Source organism: Sphaeramia orbicularis, chromosome 17, assembly GCF_902148855.1.
Source record: "Sphaeramia orbicularis chromosome 17, fSphaOr1.1, whole genome shotgun sequence".
NCBI lineage: Eukaryota > Metazoa > Chordata > Actinopteri > Kurtiformes > Apogonidae > Sphaeramia > Sphaeramia orbicularis.
Window position 1 is genome coordinate 5,259,596 of NC_043973.1, and position 21,095 is coordinate 5,280,690.

Sequence of the window (21,095 nt, forward strand, 5' to 3'; positions counted from 1 at the left end):
TGTCACCAAGTGTTTGCCCCTTGAGGATTCTGTTGGGTTCCTTTAAACTGGCTTAAGAGTCTAGTTTAGACCAGTTCTAAATGTAAAGTGTCATGAGATAACTTTTGTTATTATATGACACTATATAAATACATTTGATTGATTGATTGATTGATTGATTGATTGATGTTACTGTGAATGTGTTGGACTACGACAGGGAGTCATGAGTCTCCTACAATAATGAAAACTAATGCCACGGCCACTTTGAGGATGAAAACTGCTAAGATAAAGCTTTCAGAGTCAAAAAAAGTGACAAAGTTGTAAAAATAGAGACATTACTGTTGTTTCCACAGCTAGACACAGTTCTCTGATGTTTGATGCTAAAATAACATTTCCTCTCCACTGCTGAATTAAATTAAATTATGAAGTTTATGAAGATATAAAGTTACCATGTTATGTTGTTATGTTGGCTATGTTCAATTGGTTGACCCTTGTCAACCAATTGATGAATAGCAATTTCTGTCGAATAATTTTTCCTAAAACCATATTGATGTTCATAGAGGACATTCTGCTTCTGCCGATGCAGCTTAATTCTGTTGTAAATCAGCTTCTCTAAAATCTTTGAGAAACATGGAAGAACAGAGAGAGGGCAGTAATTGCTAAATAAACTACGATCTCCAGATTAATATACAGGAATTACTTTAGCAATTTTAAAGTCCTTGGGTATTATTCCAGTTCCTAAAGATTTAGTAAAGATATAGGTCAATGGCTTGATTATTGAGGAACTAATTTTAATAATTAAGCTTGCCCTGACGTCATCATGACCAGCAGCTGAATCTTTCAGATTGATGATAATATCCATAATCTCCTTCTCAGTAGGAGGATCAAAGCTCTTAATAGAAGGACAGCAACCTTTAAAAAAAATCAGATGGTGATCCAGGACTCATCCTCTCTGATAGAACTGAGCCGGTATTGACAAAATAGTTGTTAAAGGCACATGCATTATCAGAAGGGTCAGAGTAAACTTTGTTTTCAACAACAAACTGGCGTGGGAGAGTGTCTGAAGCCTTTTCCGTATTTAGGAGCTGGTTGATGACTCCCCATTTGGTTTAATGTTATGTGATGCATTGTCAAATTGGCCGACAAATATTTCTTCTTTGCGGTTCTAATAAGTTGGCTTACTTGAGGTCACTGATGGAATATGGAATACTGGAAAATGGTCAGATATATCAGAATCAGAATAATAATTATTAATATTATTATTAATAATTATGAATTAAAATTATTTTGACTGAATGTCTGAAATCTTTTTTGAAAGAAAAAACTTGCTGATGCAAAAAATAAAATAAAATAAAACAACAACAACAACAACAACAACAACAACAACAAAACATTATATATGTGTAATAACACTTTGTAATTGCCTATACATTGAAAACATCAGCTAACCAGTACTTTGGTAATTTGTTTTCCAATTCATCATATTAAAGTATGTAAGTCTTGGCACATTTCTGAGGCAGATAATGTCTTCAACACTGTAGACCATAAACAAAATAGAAGATCTCACTGTCAGAGCTTGTAGGAACCACAAGATGGCAGCAAACAATTAGTGTCTAACCTGTGTGCTGCATTATTTTTAGTTTTTCCTGATTGCTTACACAGTATTCAAACACTACTTATCAGAACCCAAACCTAATGACCACGCAATTCTGTGTATGGAAACACTGCTTGTCAAAGTTGTTAACGCAGATATCAGAAGCTCAGGATAGACAGTTGGGGCCTGTTTTGAATTGACACAGAAAATGTGTAGCTGTAGTGCCTTTATGAGTACCATTATTCATTGCAGTAAGAAGTTTTAACTGTAGAGGTTTTGAATTAATCACACTTTTTTTTTTTTTTTTTTAATGTTTTTTTGTGTTTGATCCCTAATAGAGGAGTTTTTGATGTCAGATTTCATGGTTTACATTTGACTTAAAGGTTTGAAATTTGTGTAGATGAGAATGTAGTTTTGAATTTCTGTTTAGAGTCTTGGGAATTGCATACTGAATTTCTGAAAATACTTAGCCAAACAGTTATATTCAGAGTTTTCAGAAATACAAAATGAATGTTGATTTTTTTTTTTTTTTGGTCTGGTGTCTCTCTGGTCATGTTGAAGCTGAAACATCATTTTTAGTTGCTCTGAGCAGACTGTGAGGAGGAGGGAAAAGATGACATCCTTTACATCTACATACCCCAGTGTACTAATCTAATAGAGCTTTTCTGCTAAGATTTACTGAGTCCAAGCCATGGACAGACAAAGGTCTGTACTGAACTTAACTTTGCTGTCAACAGCTTGTGTTATAATGTGGTGAAGTACTGTATGTGGACTTAAATCGACCTGAAGTCCCTGAATAATCCATAAATGTCCTGACCTTGAGGGGATTGTATAAAGCTTACGTATTTTTGAAACATAAAAGCCAATGATCATTTCTGACTATTGTGTATTATGAACTTTTAACCAATTACAGCCTACAGATGCAATATGAATCCCAATTATGGGGATGCTTTAATATAGTTCTGGCTGTCAGGTTGGAGGTGACTATAGGAACGTTCATTCTACTTTGGATCCCAAAAAGGCTCCGGTCTCGTGGCTCCATGCGGCTTTGTCAAAAAACATATGGACATTTTTTGTCCACATTTTGCTATTATTGTCGCAATCATAAAGTCATTGTGATGTTATGCAGATGTAAAAATGTAGACTACGCTCCTAATGAATCAAAAACAGAAGTAGCCATAGTAGTGAAAGTAGATTATTGGCACTGAAGGTATTCATCTGTATACTCCATTGCAAAGAAAGCCTTCAGATACCAGTCAATTTTTGCTGCACAGCACAGTAATGACGTCACTGTTTTCTTTAGTGTAGTACTTGAGTTTCTCTGTAGTTCCGTAAATGCACTTTAATTAACTTTAAACTTTATTGAAACTTGATTTATTCTCAACATATCCCATACAAACTAATCCAAAAGAGCAGTCACCACTTTGAGGTAAAAAAATATGGACTAAGGATATCTTTTGGCTCTTTATTTTTTCTGTCCTAAAATGGCTCATAGATAGTAAAGGCTGCAGACCCATGCACTAGCCTAAACCTGGAGCAGGTTAATTTAGATCATTGTAGACCGGAAAAATGGAAAAGGAAAATGTCGACTTGTGGATGCTGCGACCTGCGCATCCAAACTGTGATAGCGCAACAAAGCCGTGAGCAGCGGTGGGTGATGGATTTGACGGATGTGAGCGGATCATGAGTGCGCCTCAGGGACTAATCCACCTTTGATGGTGTACTGAGGAACAGGGATCACGAAAACATCTCTGCAGTCTGCTACCGCTCGGTACGTGGGGAAAGAGAACGACAGGCGAGCACAGAACGATACGACGCAAGGTGGAGATGCAGGGGGGATGGACATCCTTCTGCTGGATGTCCTTATCGACCAGCCAGTAGCACGACAGCCGCGGTAAGCCAAACCCACTGGCCTGAGGATCCACAGCGCGTGTATAAAAGCCCCTGTGCGGGTGTCACCAGATCATCATCCACGTCGAATTATTTACAGCTATTGTTTTGTGTCATTCATAGTAACCTATCGCAGCAGGAGCCATGTCTCACGGATGGGGATACGGGCCAACTAACGGTGAGGATGTGGGTTCATATTCATTGAGTGGGTGGTGAGGATGCGTTTTACAACAGGCTTCTTTTGGCCAATATTGCCACATAGAAAAGTGAAACAAAACTAAATTCAAGTAGCGGAAACACTTTACTAACTGCTAAAAAAGTGGATTTTATAAGCTGATAGCACAACCATAATTTGAAACAAACAAACAAACAAACAAACAAACAAACAAACAAACAAATTATTTAATTAAAAAAAGAAAGAAAGAAAGAAAGAAAGAAAGAAAAAAAAGAAAAACAATAACATATAATCAGCCAGACAACGCCTTCGTAAAATGACAATAACCGCATAAGTAAAAGATGTATTGTTGCAGTGCTAGACTATCTAGGTCAGGGGTCTCAAACTCATTTTCTTTCAGGGGCCACATTCAGTCCGATTTGATCTCCAGTGGGCCGGACCAGTAAAATACTAGCATAATAACCGATAAATAATGGCAACTCCAAAATGTTGTCTTTGTTTTAGTGCAAAAAATAAAAAAAATAATAAAATAAAAAGTCACGAGAATACTTACTTTTATTAACTATCCAAACAAAAAAACACGTGAATAACCTGAAAAAATTTAAATTTCATAAGAAAAATAAGTGCAATTTTAACAAAATTGTGCCTCATCTCATCATTTCTAGATATGCATTATGGATCAGATCTACAAAGACACTAAACACTTGGTAACAGGCAGAAAATTGTTAAACTTGTGCTTAATTTTCATTAGACATTTCAGGTTGTTCATATTTGTTGAGGTTATTCACATCTTATTGTTACAGGATAGTTTGTAAATGTTAATATTTTCGTCATTTAATGTTGTTTTTTGCACTAAAACAAAGACAAAAAATTTGAAGTTTGTATTATTTATAGGCATAGTGTAATATTACTTTTTTCACATCAAACCGAGAAGAAAATATGGAGTCATTATTTTTTGTAGGTTATTATGCTATTATTTTACTGTAGATCATATCTGGTCATGGTCTGTATGTGGAACCTGAACTAAAATGAGTTCCACAGCCTTGACTGTGGAATTTTTGCATTTTGCAAATTCATCCCACGGGCCGGGTTGGAACCTTTGGCGAGCTGCATTTGGCCCCGGGCCGCATGTTTGAGACCCCTGATCTAGGTGTTCAGACAAACTTTTATGGCGGTAACTGTAATTGTACTTCTAAAAGGTTGAATCACCAAAACAACATGCATACTGTGAACAAAACAATTCACTTTGTCAACAAAATATTACAGCAAGGAAGTAGCAGAGTGTGGTCTATGCATATACAAACTTTGTACAACCTCCGTCCTCACAGGACCTGACAAATGGGCAGATGATTATCCAGTAGCCAATGGACCACGACAGTCTCCCATCAACATCGTCCCCAAGGAGGCCCTGTACGATTCGGCTCTGAAGCCTCTGAAACTCAAATATGATGCTTCAAATGCCAAGGGCATCCTCAACAACGGACACTCCTTCCAGGTGGACTTTGTGGACGACATTGACTCCTCCAGTAAGCTCACTTTTGCTAACGTCAATCAACAATCAATCAGATTTTATTTATTTATATTGCACCAAATCATAACAAAAGTTTTCTCAGGACACTTTACATTTAGAGCTGGTCAAGACCAGACTCTTAAGCCAATTCACAGACACCAACAGAATCCTCCAGGAGCAAACACTTGGTGACAGTAGTGAGGAAAAACTATCTTTTAACAAGCAGAAGCCTTGAGCAGACCCAACTCTTGGATGATGGTTGTCTGACATGGCCAGTTAAAAAGGTTAAAGAGAGAGGGTTTGAAGGAAGAAAAAAAAAAAAAGACAGAGAGAGAGAGAGGGAGAGGTGGTGATGGTGGTCTTGGGGGATAATGGATGTACAGTGAACTGAAACTAGAACTGCTGCTGCTAGTATAACTAGTACCAACAATAGAAATCTCTACCATCCCAGTGACTATATGATGAACACTATCAGAACTACATGGATACATTTATAGTAATGACGGAAGCAGGAGAGAAGCAGGGGGTCCAGAGAGGATCTAGGCAAAACCTGTGAGGACCAGAGACTCCGGAGAAGCATTCAAGTCAATGGCATGTAGTTGGAGGAGCATGAATAGGGAAGAAGAGGAGCACAGAGAAGGTCAGACAGGAGGAGGAGCAGAGAAGAGGTGTCTTTTAATTATTTTAACATTGGATATCTGATCTGCATGTCTGCTGTTTTTTTCTAAAAACGCCATCTATTTCTTTCTCCATTAATCCTTGCAACATGAGCTAAATATTTAGGTACTGAAGATAAAGCATAACATTAACTTAATTTTCTCTCAGTATGTAAGATCAGAAGTCCACAGGGCCTTTACTCCAGTAGAGGTACAGACACTAAAAAACAGACTGTGGTAAAAGTAGAAGTACTGGTTCAACTTCTGTACTACAGTAAAAGTGAGAATGCACATGTTCTGAAGTGTCCTACAAATATAAAGGTCACAAGTGACTTTTAGTGACTGTGGGCAAAATGAACTGAAAGTCATGTGGTATTGATAGAATGTAGACGATTAAAACGCAAATCCATTCAAAAGTAGTCGTAGTTTGGCAACTTTCTGTTTTGCCATGTATAGTGTATATCTCTTGGCACATTAGTTGCCGTCATTTTCAAGTTGTTAAATCTTTGTTGTTTTTATGCTGTCTGCCCTGAGGCTGTTGCTACAAGGTCCATTTGCCTGCCTGTACCTTAAAGTCTCTAGCACAGTCTGACTTGAAATTTTTACACAAAGTAGGTCTGTCCTATATTTCAGTGTACTCCAGGTTAACACTTATAGTACTGACAGTGTTGGCAGTGACATCACATCCTCTACATTTCAAGTACCTTCAGAAAAATTAATGATAGAAGCATGAATCCAAATCCTGGAAGGATGTTTTAAGGGTCATGCAATTGATTTATAACATATGTGTTTCTTTAAACGTTTTCTCAACACAATGGAATTAATCAGTGTGGGAGAAGGGAGGTAATGGTACATTTGTCATGTGTGATTTTCTCTATAAATCATCTTTTCATTGTCTTAATTTTGTGAAGGTGTGCACATGTTGCAAAATAAAAGAGTATAGAGTACAAAGTAAAGATATTTGTGTTAAAATGTATGCAGTAAAAATACATGTGTATATAATACAGTAACCTGCAAAATATTTGTCCTTTTTTTAACTACCCCTATCTAACACACAGGCAACCTTAAGCATAACATACTGGGCAAAAGTTGTAAATACCATGTAGTCAGATGTGTCTACATTTAAAACATGACACTAAAAGCCAGCCAGTCAGGTCTTGTTGACATCACGTCTTTATCTGGCCATCCTGTTTATGCCCCTGCTGTATGTACTGTACAGATAAGAACCTGTGATGATGTCAGCAGTGCTATGATCAGCCCTCTCAGGAGTTTTTCTGCATTGTCTAGATCTCAACAGGACATTTGAAGTGCCTCTCCCTGCTGAACTGACCCCACCTCTACATATCTAGCAGTGTACCACAGAGAAAAAAGAAAAACATTAAGAATAACATAATGGGCCCCTGTTTGAAACATATTCTGCCAAAAGAAAATAAAAAAGGAACTTTGAGCTGCTTTGATTATAGAACAAATTTGTTGTGACATCATTTCATGCACTAAATGACACTCAATGTCACAATAAGTGGCACAACTTTTATTTCCACCTAGAGCTGCATCACTTTTTGGACAAGATCTTGTATTGATAATGAGAAAATTGGACCACTGCATCTTCTTCAGGGTGAAGTCAAGGGAAGGTTAACATCTGGTCAAAAAAATTTAATTACAATTATCTACACCAAACTTAGATTTTTGGGTAGGTAATTACTTATATTTTCAGAAAAACGTATTTTGAAATGAGAAAAAAATTGTGGAAAAAATTTTTTTTGAGGAGTTTTATGAGTGTGAATGTTTGGAAAGTGACAAAGTTTTGTGTTGTCATTCTAGGTTCATTTTATAAACTCTCATAAATAAACTAAATTTATTCCAAATACATTGATATTTGACTATTATACTATATATGTCGTATTCTAAACACACAGTCTTTAAAATGAATAAATGCATATATCTTTGCAAAATACATTTGAATATAATGTTAATATTATTTGTATGTTGTAGATATTGTAAAAAAATGTATATGATATTGATAATTGAAATAAAAAATGTTTAATTTGATATTTACTTTTGTTGTCCATCCATGATGCTGCCATTTGTCAAAACTCTTGCTATTTAGGTATGATAAATATTTTTTTTTAGGGCGACACGGTGGTGCAGTGGTTAGCACTCGTGCCTCACAGCAAGAAGGTCCTGGGTTCGATTCCAACACCAGTCGACGGGGGGTGGGACCTTTCTGTGTGGAGTTTGCATGTTCTCCCTGTGTCTGCGTGGGTTCTCTCCGGGTACTCTGGCTTCCTCCCACAATCCAAAAACATGCACTAATAGGTTAATTGGTTAATCTAAATTGCCCATAGGTGTGAATGTGAGAGTGATTGTTTGTCTCTATATGTTCAGCCCTGCGATGAACTGGCGACTTGTCCAGGGTGTACCCCACCTTCGCCCCTATGTAGCTGGGATAGGCTCCAAGCGACCCCCGTGACCCTAGTGAGGATAAAGCGGGTTCAGAAAATGAATGAATGAATAAAATATTTTTTTCTTCTAACCAATTATTAGGTTCTAAAATAGAGGGTTTAAGGTATACACTGAATATATTTAGGATAAAAATGTCATAGGAACTTGCAAAAAATAGATGTTAATTTTTTGTCCATCCGTGATGCAGTAGTTTTTGATATTTTTTCATTTAAAACTATTTGAACCTAAAATTCGCCCTTTGAGTATGTTTAAGATGGCAATTTAGACCTTTCCAATTATGTGTAGTATTTGTATTAAACTTCTCTGGTTCAAAAGTTATGAATCAAAAAGTAGTGGGCTGTCCATCTGTGACGCCCTTGACCTCACCTTTCAGCACATTCCAAAGATTGTCAATGGGATTAAAGTGATGACCAATGATGATGACCAATCAAAAGGTGACAATGATGTCTCATGCTCCCACAATTTCATGAGCCTGATGGCTACTGGCAGTGCCATATTGGACTATGTCTTGTGCTGTCAGAGAACCAAAAAAAAAATTCCACTGATGGAAAAACCTGGTCATTCACTACATTCAGGAATTCAACTGACAAAGCAATAGCATTACTGAATCTAGACCCCAGATCATAACACTGTACAGTAGGCACAAGACATTATGGGTGAATCATTTCACCTTCCTCTCTTCCCACTCTTATACACCCATCAGTCTTGAGCAGGGTCAAGCTGACCATCAGACCATATGATCTTTTCTCCATTGCTCAAGGGTCCATTCTGTATGCTCTCTAGCAAACTGATGGTTGTTGAAATTAGAAATTATTCGTTACATCACTGAAATATAAATCAGTGCAGTAATTATCCAATCTAATAATTTGATCTGTTTGCTTAGTTAAACACAGATGACAACTTTGTTTTTGGCCAGGATGTGTTATTAATTAACACTATCTTCATTTATGATATACTACTGATCCAAAACACTAGGGTAACATTTCTAATAAACTTTAATAGGAGTTGCAATTATGTTGAACAGAAAACAAAGAAGCAGCAGAGATTTATTACTTAATCATAATTTAGGGGCGCAATGATTCAGTTTTAAAATGAACAATAAAAAATACACTGTGCAGGAGGAAGAAGACCCAGTTCATTTTTTCCTTACACTCTCCTGTGTTCCTCTGCAGTGTGTAACTGTTATCGTAGAAACATATTAGCTGACTTCAAAAAAGACCAGCACAGATTCCACTACAAATGTCATTTATATACATGGCTCTGGTAACTGTACAATTTGGATTTTACAACGTTGAAATATTGACAGTTTGTAACATTAATTTTGTTCGGCTAGCAAGTTCATTTCAGGTTCCTGTAGCTGTTTTCAAAATATTACAATAATACTGGTCCAAAATAATATGGAAATGAATTAAAAAAAAAAAAAGCCATCAGACCACAGCCTGAACTCTCCAGAAAACCAAGGAAATCTAGGTGGAAATTTTGTTTTGTGAGAAGAATCAGCAAACAACAGTATGTATTTATGTACTTGGCAAATAAAGATGATTCTGATTCTGAAATGTCATTCAGAATGTGATTCTACCACAAAAGATTGTCAAATGTCCTCTTGGCTGTATTACCCAGCCCCACAAAGAGCATAATAATCAAATACCTAACTGAATGATTTGTTCTCATTCTCAATGTAGCCTACAGTATTTTCTGAGTGTTTCTGTGATGATCCTTTTATTTAATTCTTACAGCGTTGACTGGAGGTCCCATTTCTGGAACATACCGTCTGAGACAGTTCCACTTTCACTGGGGAGCCAGCAACGACAGAGGTTCAGAGCACACTGTTAATGGCATCAAGTTCCCTTGTGAGGTACTGGAGCTTTCTGAAGCAAGATGGTTTAAAATATTCTTGCACCACACTGGAAAATACCACAAAACAGATGCAGACCCATCATCACTAAATACTATCTATTATTTAGAGACCTACCTCCAGAACTGGCAACAAAGTGTGAAGAAAAATCTGGCTATATAGTAATCCAGTATTGTAAATTCATGTAATTAAATAATTCAGTTGAATTTGTTGAGTGTTCAGGACGTTTGCACACATAAAGTCAGTATGGCTGAAGTCCTGGTAGTAGCCATGCTCCCATGATGCTCAACAGGAAATGAATTTGTGTCTGTGTTCTACATGTAGCCTCTGTTTTATCCTCTTCACACCCACCCTCATTTTTAATTCTTTGATAATTGCTGGCATAACACACAACTATGCGCAAAGACTGTGCTCAAAGACAGAACACAAGCACTGTTACAGTAAAATTGTTCATTGCTGAACAAACATTGTGTTTCATGACCATACCTATGGCTTTCTGTGGTACCAGTGGAATGTTGTGTTGAGGTTAGTGTCTCATTAGTGAGTACATTTTTGTATTCGGACACCTTCAGTTTTAGGCAATATATCAAGCTGACTGTACATTCTTTTTCAGTTGCATCTTTGCATTATCCCTTTTATCTCATTCTTAATTTATTTTCCCTTGTGATAGCTTCACTTGGTGCACTGGAATACCAAGTACCCCAGCTTTGGTGAAGCAGCCAGCCAGCCTGACGGACTTGCTGTGGTTGGCGTCTTTCTTAAGGTGATTCATCACTGATTCATCACCAGTAAAACATCAATGTATCACTGTAAGACACAGGGGGTGCTGTGCTGTGCAAACCCTGAAAGGGACAATGTAAGATTAAGAGGAAGCTAAATAATAAGTATTGCTTTTAAAGAAAAAGAATATAGTGGAATGTTGCGTGTTTATTCTGTGCCAGATTGGTGCTGCCAATCCCAGACTGCAGAAAGTTCTGGATGCCTTGGATGCCATCAGGACAAAGGTAAAATGCAGAATTAACAAAACACTTCTTCCTTTTCCACTTATTTTCTACACATCCTCTTACACCAAAAAACAAAAAGAAAGGTATAAGCTTAGCAAAGTAACATTTCATTGTCACGATTACTGGTTTACATGAATTTTCTCCTGTTCCACTTTCCATACTTGTAGGGAAAGCAGACCACCTTTCCAAACTTTGATGCAAAGACGCTTCTTCCTACTTCTCTTGACTACTGGACTTATGATGGCTCCCTGACCACTCCCCCCCTGCTGGAGAGTGTCACATGGATTGTTCTCAAAGAGCCAATCAGTGTCAGCCCTGCACAGGTACATGAAGCTTATGCGCAACCTTTTCTAATGCACTTCCAGGGTCACCGCTTAATTTCCAACTTTTTTTCCACTATAGTCAAAATTAAAAGAACTGTTTGAGAATCAGCAATATCAACTCTAGACTGTAGCTGCTTATGTCAGGGGGTCGGGAGGGACTGTTGTGACAATAACAACAACTTTATATCTGAAATTGTTACAGTTAATTTTCTAGTAGGCTCTAACTGGTTAAATTAACCACAAATTTTATCCACACTACTAACTGCATTCATAGATAGAGCCCAAAATGTACTATTCATAGCCTGCTTAGTAACTTTAATTGTATGTATGCAAGTGTATATATGATGACTCTGTAGTCTTTCAAAAAGCTTGTTCTTAAAACACCTAACCAGCAATAGCACTGACAAAAGACAATAAAACCATCAGACAAGGTGCCCATTCAGACATAATGAACCAGCAGATAATGTCATCAAAAACAAACCTCAAGAAAGAAATCTCAGAATTATCTCAGAGAGAATAGTTACATCGCCAGTAGCAAATAGATTATAGCTGGTAGGGGATTTTGCTTGGTTTGTCAATAAAAATCGGAAAAGACAGACTTCAGCAAATAGAAAACAGAAAAGGGTAGCTTACATTTTATAAAAACATCAAAGGAAAACAGCTGATATTTTGGAGCTTATACTATTTTGTGAAACAGGTATCTGTTACAGTTCATTTTCAGATTCGGGTTTTAAACTGTCTGTATTTGGTCTTGTTCTGTTTTTGTTCTGGCAGTATACTGTGTTGTAACACACCGCTATAACACAGTGTACTGCCAGGACAAATACAGAACAAGACCAAATACAGACAGTTTAAAACCTGAATCTGAAAATGAACTGAATTTAAATCACAGCTCAATTACACACTGGCTATAATTAAAACATGCCTTTGATGTTTTATGGTTGTGCATATGTATTTAGTAACATCATATGCAGACATTATTCCTGTTAGACTCTCATACTCATATGTTGGTCAGAAATATTGTTTCAGTACAAGGACAAACACTGAAAGTCCTCAACTTAAAATTAGAAAAGAATTCAAATTTAAGGTAGTCAGAAAATTTGCAGAAACATCAGTCACTGATTTTATTATTCAGTTATCGACTACTCTCATAGTCTGTTTGGATTGTGCCTTTAAAATTGCTATTTAATGCTTTAAATAGGGTTTGGATAAGCTTTAGAAGGACTAAATGTTTGCCCAAATTTTGCCAAGGTCATCAGTGTAAGAAGCTCATGCTTCATGCTTCACATCAGGGCGGGTCTCAGCTTTGAGAGCTTATGTTTTACTTAGATTACACTGGCTGACTGTATCTCCAGTGAACAGACTGCACTCTATCTCTTTGCATAATTAAACATCCACGCTGTACTTTGATGTGACATGAAATCCACATAGACCAGATACTGGGCTTTTATGCATCTTAATGCATTTGTGTGACATTTTCTCTTGCTTAAAATAAAGAAGAGAAAGTTGCTTTTGTGGAGTAGGAAAGAACGCTTCACAGACAGTGAAGAACAGTGCTGTGTATACTTTTGCTGTGAGTTACAACTGCATTGCTACGTGCAGTGCTCCCAAAGGACTAGCTGTTTATGCCACCTATCTGCTTTATTGCCCAGACATTACATAGAAACACTGCCAGGTCTGCTGCACACACCATTCTTTCTAGTACTGCTTGGGTTTTTTTTTATCATCAGGTAGATTTGGCACAAACATCATATATAGGAAGGGAAATTAGATTTGTACCAGTGACCATAAAGTTTCTATCAATATAGGAAACATGGGTAGGTGGGTAATGTGGCTGTCCACCATACTGGAATAGCTTATTACATTGAAAGCCAGCTTTCACTGGAGGCTACAATGATCCAGACAGCGTTTCCAGTCCCAGGTTCCGTTGACAAGGCACTTCACACACTTAAGTACTGTGCTGAGATAGCAGACCTGTTTTGGAGCGTTTCAGTTTGAGCACAGGGGAATTCCTACTCGGGTTGCTATGCAGCAGAAAGTCCGTGTCATGACTGGATTTCTCTATAGCACAAGGCATGGTACATACTGTATTTGGGTGACAGGTTACCTCAGCCATTGCATACAATACCAGTTTGGTTTCTGAGTCAAGAAGGTAGATTTGCTAATGGACAGGGACATGTCCCTACCTAGATTTTGGAAGAACAGAATTGTTCCGACCTATATTTATGTGAATTCATTGAGATTATCCTTACTTAAATTGTTTAATTTTGCTAACATAGGTGCTCTAGCCTGCCTTGCTGCTCTTCCTGGAAGATGTTTGCATTCACAGAGCACATGATTCATTCAAGTTTGATTAGGGGTAATTTTTTATTTTTTTTTACAGTATGGTAGTAGCTTTGTAAAGCCTGCTACATACTCAGAGAACAGAGAAATTCCTTCTTGCTCCCAGGAAAGAAAGACATCTTTTTTTCTTACAGCCCCAGTGTGGCAGTTCTTGCAGCGTGTTCTTGACACATCACCCGGGCAGAAATATTTTTGTGCGGTATTGTGTAATTGGTCAGAAATTTAAAGTGGGCATGGTTAATGCAGAAAAGCAGAGGACGTCCCAGGAGTTTGGCATTTGAGTTTTTTGTAGAGTATGAAATGCCCTAGCCCAGTGGTTCCCAACCTTTTTTGGCTTGTGACCCCATTTTAACATCACAAATTCCTGGCAACCCCAGACATTCAAAAACGGAGACATTTTTTTGCTAGAGTTATTTTGTTTTTTTTATCATGTAATAGTTTGCTATACTATGTTACAAATAAATGTTAATTTTAGACAACATTTAGTCAATATATTGTATATTATTATGGATGGAGGCAGAAAAGCCAGGTGTTGATTACTGCACAAAGTGAGAATTTTATTTTCCTTGGTCAGGATAAGTACAGTCAGTCCAGCTTGTATTTACAAGGCTGCAAATGAACACTGAAAAAACAAAACAAAAAAACAATAACTCAAACTATGAATTATAAAATAGCTGCAGCATCTTAAACCGACCACAATGAACATTTGAAAGATAGACAGTACCACAGTGCTTCAGTTTCAGCTTCAAAGTTTGTCATATCTTTTATGTATTGGGATTGTCTCTCTCAACTCATCATACATTTTTTATTAGTGTTTTTTTTTTCTTTTATCAATTACTAGAAATTTCAGGTGACCCCATTTGAATTACAAGTGACCTCACAAGCCACCTTGAGAAAACGAACAAATTTCTCTGTTCTTATGGAGTATGTGGCAGGCTTCAGTCATTATTGTTGTCAGGCCAGGGACCTTTTCAGTGGATTTCAACTCACTATTATGCTGCTTGTGCTTTGGTCTCATTGGCCCCATTATTGGTGACATTTCATATTTTGGTTAACATAGCTGCATTTGTTTACTTTTCGGTGTGTGTTGATGACTGTTCAGTTATTCTTATCCTTGCTGTGCATCTTGGAACTATAAGAGTATAGAATATCAACATTCATAGCCTCTGCATTTAAATTCAGTTTCTGGCTGATCCATTTATTAAGCTGCTGATATCTCTATATTCTGCTGGTTCTCTGAATATTAATTTGCTACCAACATTTTATACTGCAAAGTATGTGAATTCACTTCCAGTGTATATATTCATTGATATTCAGATAATCATAAAATTGCTCTTCCACTCATAGTTTAAATTGTTTGGTTCCTGTGCCCCTGCATAATTTATAGACTTCTCGCTTATTCATACCCTAATGAAATTACATTGAATAACATTTGTTATGACTGGACTGTTGGATTGTATTAAAAGACCTGCATTAATAAGATTTAATAGACTATGCATGAAGTCCCTTGTGTATTCATCTGAGTATAATCAGTTTGAGCTCTGTGAAGAACAATATGGTCAAAAAATTAAATCTACATTTTTTCAATATTCTGAATAATTGGCAATGTTTAATCTGTTTTTTACTGGCTAGATGACGTGAAGTGAAGCCAAGGCCTGACTCAAAAATACAAAAAGTTATTTGCCATATATGACTGAAGAAACACATTCATTTATTGTATAATTAAAATATGTATTACAAGAATGAAGCATGTTGCATTTCAAACTTGTTGAGCAAGAAAGCTCTCCACAGGAATACTCCACAAATTTCAGAAAGCAAAACCTTGGTAAATCCAATTAATTCAATATATTTTCCAGGTATACTGCTACTTTTAACTGATATCGGGTCTCATAAATTACATCTGTTTTCTTTTTATCTGTCTCTCACCACTAGATGGATAAGTTCCGCAGCCTCCTCTTCACAGGAGAAGGAGATGCTCCGTGTTGCATGGTGGATAACTACCGGCCTCCACAGCCTCTGAAGGGCCGTCTGGTCCGTGCCTCTTTTAAATAAGTCCTTCAGCCATCAAGCCTCCCCTTCTTTTGACCCATACTTCTTAATTTACCACAGTTACAAACATACAAACAATACTAAAACCTTCTTGCCTAATTTTGCTTAATTTAGGGAGGTGAAATACATATTAGTGTGTCTCTGTGTGTGTGTGTGTGTGTGTGTGTGTGCGTGCGTAACATTTAGGTGCCAACAATTACTAGGTGACAACAGTACTCCCTTGTGATTTGGTATTGCTGCTGCCTCATTATGAAAGTATTACATGCAGGTGCACTTATAAATGCCATCATGTGTACAGTTGTGTGTCACAATAAGCATTGCCTTGTTTGCAAATGAAAGCCTTCATCACCATCTTGAAGATTCTTGTTATGTATTTTCTTGCATTTACCACAGCATTGTGCAGCTGCTCAGATTGTGAGAGCAAAAATAGTTGTATTTTGTCTGTTTAAGACAAAATCATAGGACAGTGAAAAAAGGTTGTGTCTGTTCCTGTCACTTTTGTTCTCTGTGATTTACTAACTAGAGAAAGAGAGACCTATTTATAAATGTTTGAATTATATATTTTGGTCCTTCATTACTTAAACAGAGGTGACATAAAAAAAAACAAACAACAATTTTGCATTTTGCACACATTTTTATTAATGTCTGCATCCAATTATAATGTCCTCAGTGCATCTTAATCAGCCTCCACAAAATCTATAAACCATGAAAATGATAATAACTTCATTCTGCCTCAATTCATAAAGCAGGTGAAACTACAGAAAGTTTTACCTTTTATTTCATGTTGCATGTCCTTGAAATCATCTTACACCGTTTGTATGTAATGCAGTCACATTGTGACCATTTTTAGGAAATGACATCATTTCTTTTTCTGCAGGAATTCATCCTCAAACTGAAATAAGCTTCACCTGTCACCCCTATCATTTTTCAAATATCATCCTGTTTGTCACACATGTCAAGTTTCATCCTTTTTGGCTATTCTATCCACATTTTTGTCTGGCAAAACATGTTCACTAAATCTCACTAAACATCACTTAAACTTGACTCATCTTCTCATGTGACCTTACATGGTGGAAAATAAAATGATGGATGCTCTAATCTTATTAATAGAAAATGTATAGGTTGAATATTATTTTCTTATCTGTTCTGTATATTTTATAATATGTATTTATGATGTTTTTAGTCCAAGAGTTTGATAAAAATGTATTCCTATAATATATAATTTTCCTCCAGCTATTTTGAAGCTAGTATCACTGAATATGAGTAAAGATGCTTTGAAGAGAACATTCTATGGTGTTGAATAAACAGTTATGGATGCAACTCTTGAAGTGGCGCTACAAGTCAAGTAGGTTTTTAAACTCAAATCACCTAACAGTGCCAATTCTAAATGTGGAGGACAGTCCTACTCAGGTCATACTGACAAATAACAAAACATTTTTTCATTCTCTTTTGGCTTCAACCCTCACAGTTATTTTTCCCATCTACAGTTGTCTCCTCAACCAGACTAACGTACCAGACTAACGTATACCCATTGTCATCTCTTTCTCTCTCTCTCTCCCCACACACACACACATATATATATATATATATATATATATATATATATATATATATATATATATATACATACATACATACATATACATATATATACATATACATATATATATATATATGTGTGTGTGTGTGTGTGTGTATAAAATGGGATTTTTTTTAGTGATTCATGTTGTAGTTGTCAAGGAATTTTAGCAATAAAAAGTGACTTTTCATATCTCAGGCTTTGTTCTTTCGCCCTGTTAGATTGTCAATTGTAACAGAATTTTTGTATAATAGATTTTTCAACACACACATGAATGTCTCCTTTGCCATGAGTGAAGGAAAACCCTGATTTGATTTGGTTTATTAAAGTTTATTTAAACAAGACAGGAATCCTGTAAGGGTTACAGTTATCATTTTTCACACTGAAAATTTCTGCATGTGTTTGTGTATCTACATGTAGTTTATGTGAGAGTCTTTACATGGGAGTTTTTTTTTTTTGTTTTTTTTTTAAATCTGTTTACTTTCTTTACAGTAGCTAACTTACTAAACTCTAGTATTTCTGTGGAGTGGACAACACAGATTCTAACACAGACTCCATGTAAATATGAATCTTCCATATATTGCACCTTAAAATTATTATTATATAGCAAACAACTAAATAACACAATTCTAAATGTCATGCTGTCAAATGTAATATATTACTGCTGTTGCATTTGGCAAAGTAATTACTGGTGTATGCTTTATGTAATACCAATTTGGCATCTTCTGGGGACTCCTTTGTTAGTGTCCTCATCATCACAAACCATTTGCTGAAAGATATTTATTGGACATTTGGTATTCAAACATTAGCTTTCAATTTCACATAAAGTGAAGGGGGTGGGGGTTAGATATGGAAAGAGATGAAAAGCACGAATTAGAAATAAGACACAAATACATTTGTCTGAAAAGGAATGACACAGACATTGATGAACCTGGAAATAAATGAAAGGCATCTTTTTTTTTTTTTTTTTTTTTTTTTAACACTAACTCATTACCACTGTTGTCATTCCTATTTTACAATGTCAGGAAGCACATGCAGATAAAATACAGAGTTACTGCTATAACAATGGTGTATTGCTTCTTGTTGCATTGGTCTGAACTGCCAAGTTTCATAATGTCACAAAGCTTTCTAAGTAGTTGCATGCTTTCAGCTTGTCTTGTCACAAATTTTCGGACTGATGTAGGCTTTATACAATCCATATCAACCTTTGACATGGGAGCTGAGCAGCAGTTATCTGTGTCTAAGTCCAAAGGTTTGTTGTCTCATCCATCCACCCAGACCACTTTGGAATAAGGACTGTGCCATCCAACTTGTCCTGTCTTTAAGTAAATAAAACAATATGATCTGTATCACAACCACAACACTGTATTAACAAGTTACAAAGAAGAGGACAGGGTTGATTTTGTAAAACCAAAATTCCAAATAAGCTGGGATGCTTATTTTAGTCACAATAAAACATAGAAAACAAGTCAAATGTTTAAACTGAGAAAATGTACCAATTTAAGAAAAAAAGCAATTTGATGGCAACAGCAGTTCTCTATAAAGCTGGGAGAGGGCCAACTAATAGGTGAAAAAGTAAGTGGCACTAAGAAATGCTTAGGGGAACATTTTGCAACTAATTTGGTTCATTTGCAATAGGTCAGTAAGATGTTTGGATTTGAAAAGAGCACTGTAGAGATGCAGAGTCAATAAGACTAATAACTTAGGAATAACGTTCCTCAATGTAAAATTGTGAAGACTTTGAATATCTCATCATCAACAGTGCATAATATAATCAAAAGACTCCAAGAATCTCTGAGCAGAAGGCCAAAAATCAGTACTGATGACCCGTGATCTTTGGACCCTCAAGTGACACTGCATTAAAACTGGGCATTATTCTGTGGTGGAAGTCACTGCATTGACTCAGCAATCAGAAATCATTATCTGTGAACACAGTTTGCTCTATCATGCAAGATAGAAGCCTTATGTGAACATGATCTGGAAACACCTGGGTTAATGTTCATTTGACTGAGGCCAAGTGGAAAATTGTTCTGTGGTCAAATGAATCAAAATTTGAAGTTTTTTTGGAAGCCATGGACACCACACCTCATTGACTAAAGAGAGATTGACCAGCCTGTTTGTTCTCTGTCCCCAGTTCAAAAGACTGCATCTCTGATGGTACTGGGGTGTATTAGTGCCTATGGAATGGGCGGGAATCTGGAAAGGCACCATCGCCTTTGAAAGCTATATACAGGTTTCAGAGCAACAAATGTTCCCAAATGATATGGTTTCAAGACATGTCTTACATATGCAAGATGATTCAAAACCATATACAGTATCTTTTCCAATAGCATGACTTCATAGTAGAAGAATCCGGATGCTTACCTTTGTCTAAATGAAAACATTTGACACATTATCAAACAAAAAAAAAATCCAACAAAGATGCAGCAGCCAGAGTCCTATATAAAACAAGAATGGGACATTCCTAATCATAAATTCCACTAAATAGGCTAATCTCCACAGATGTTAAAAGAAGAGCTACACAGTGGTAAACATGACATTGTTCCAACCTTTCAGATGTGGTGCCACCATCAAATTCCAAATGACCTTTTTATTTATTTATTTTTTTAATCTTAAAGAGGTACATTTTCTCACTTTACATTTTCAATATCTTTCCTATGTTCTCTCATGAATAAAATATGGGTTTGAGATTGTCAAGTGATTGTATTCATTCATATTCACCTTTTGTCTCAGCTTTTTGGAATTGGGATTGTATATTTTAAAATTAACTGTGTCCTTTCTCTCTGTGTACTGCATGTATGCCTGTTAAGAGGTTGCTTGGGTGGGTCTATGGTCTGCCTGTTATCTTGTCACAGCCATAGGCAGGCAGGACAATTTCCCAGAACCCACTTAGAGAGAAATTATCAGACAGACACACCAATTTTTCAATATTGCCTGAAAACTCAGAGAACCACCCAGAAAAATAAAATACTTAAATTATCTGTGACAAAAATTGTGTCCGAAATGGTCCAGATCAGTGAAATCTGTAGAAAAGCATAATGTTTTATTACCACCTTATGTTTTTCCAAAGAAAACAACACAAACAAGAAACATAAGAGACACTTAATTCACAAACCACCAGGTTCCCAGAGAAGGGTTTTGCATTTCTTTTTTGGATATGACTACTGTACAACTTGGATTGTAACAAAACAGGTTGATTCAACAGGAAAAGATCAACAACTGATTCCAAAAATCAAATTGTGTAGCACAATTTCAATATGGTAAGACCAGGCTTTTACAGCGTTTTTTTCTCCTTACCCCACTATTGCCATGTTATCAGTGAACTGTACTTTAAAGTCCAACCAAACTTTGTTTCATAAGCTTGTGTACATCATGTGCACAGTCTGGAGGATTACTTCATGGGCCCAGGTGTGGGCATCTGTCAGTGGTGGAATTGGTGAAGGTGAGGTACACAAGGACAAACTTGTCATTGTTCTAATCCCATACATGAAGGCCATGCTATCTCAAATGAACTGTTTTGTGATTACTGCCATTCATATATTGAAGTTTAAACATTATGTTCTGCATTACTAGTTTATTCATTTATAACTGTTAAATGCTGTACTTTGAAAATTCTGTATTTTCTTGATGCACTGAATGACTTACAGACTTTAAGGCTGTTATTACTAATTAATA

At 36.4% G+C, this 21,095-nt stretch overlaps 1 protein-coding gene across 1 annotated transcript; it reads left to right on the top strand.

The window, feature by feature from the left end:
• Positions 1 to 3,487: 3,487 nt before the first annotated feature.
• cahz (carbonic anhydrase) lies at positions 3,488 to 17,612 on the top strand. Its single transcript, XM_030159545.1, has 7 exons — positions 3,488 to 3,641; positions 4,967 to 5,164; positions 10,004 to 10,122; positions 10,793 to 10,885; positions 11,064 to 11,126; positions 11,294 to 11,449; positions 15,725 to 17,612. The coding sequence occupies exons 1-7, from the start codon at positions 3,608 to 3,610 to the stop codon at positions 15,842 to 15,844; spliced, it is 783 nt and encodes a 260-aa protein (XP_030015405.1). The 5' UTR covers positions 3,488 to 3,607; the 3' UTR covers positions 15,845 to 17,612.
• The last annotated feature ends 3,483 nt before the right edge of the window (positions 17,613 to 21,095 follow it).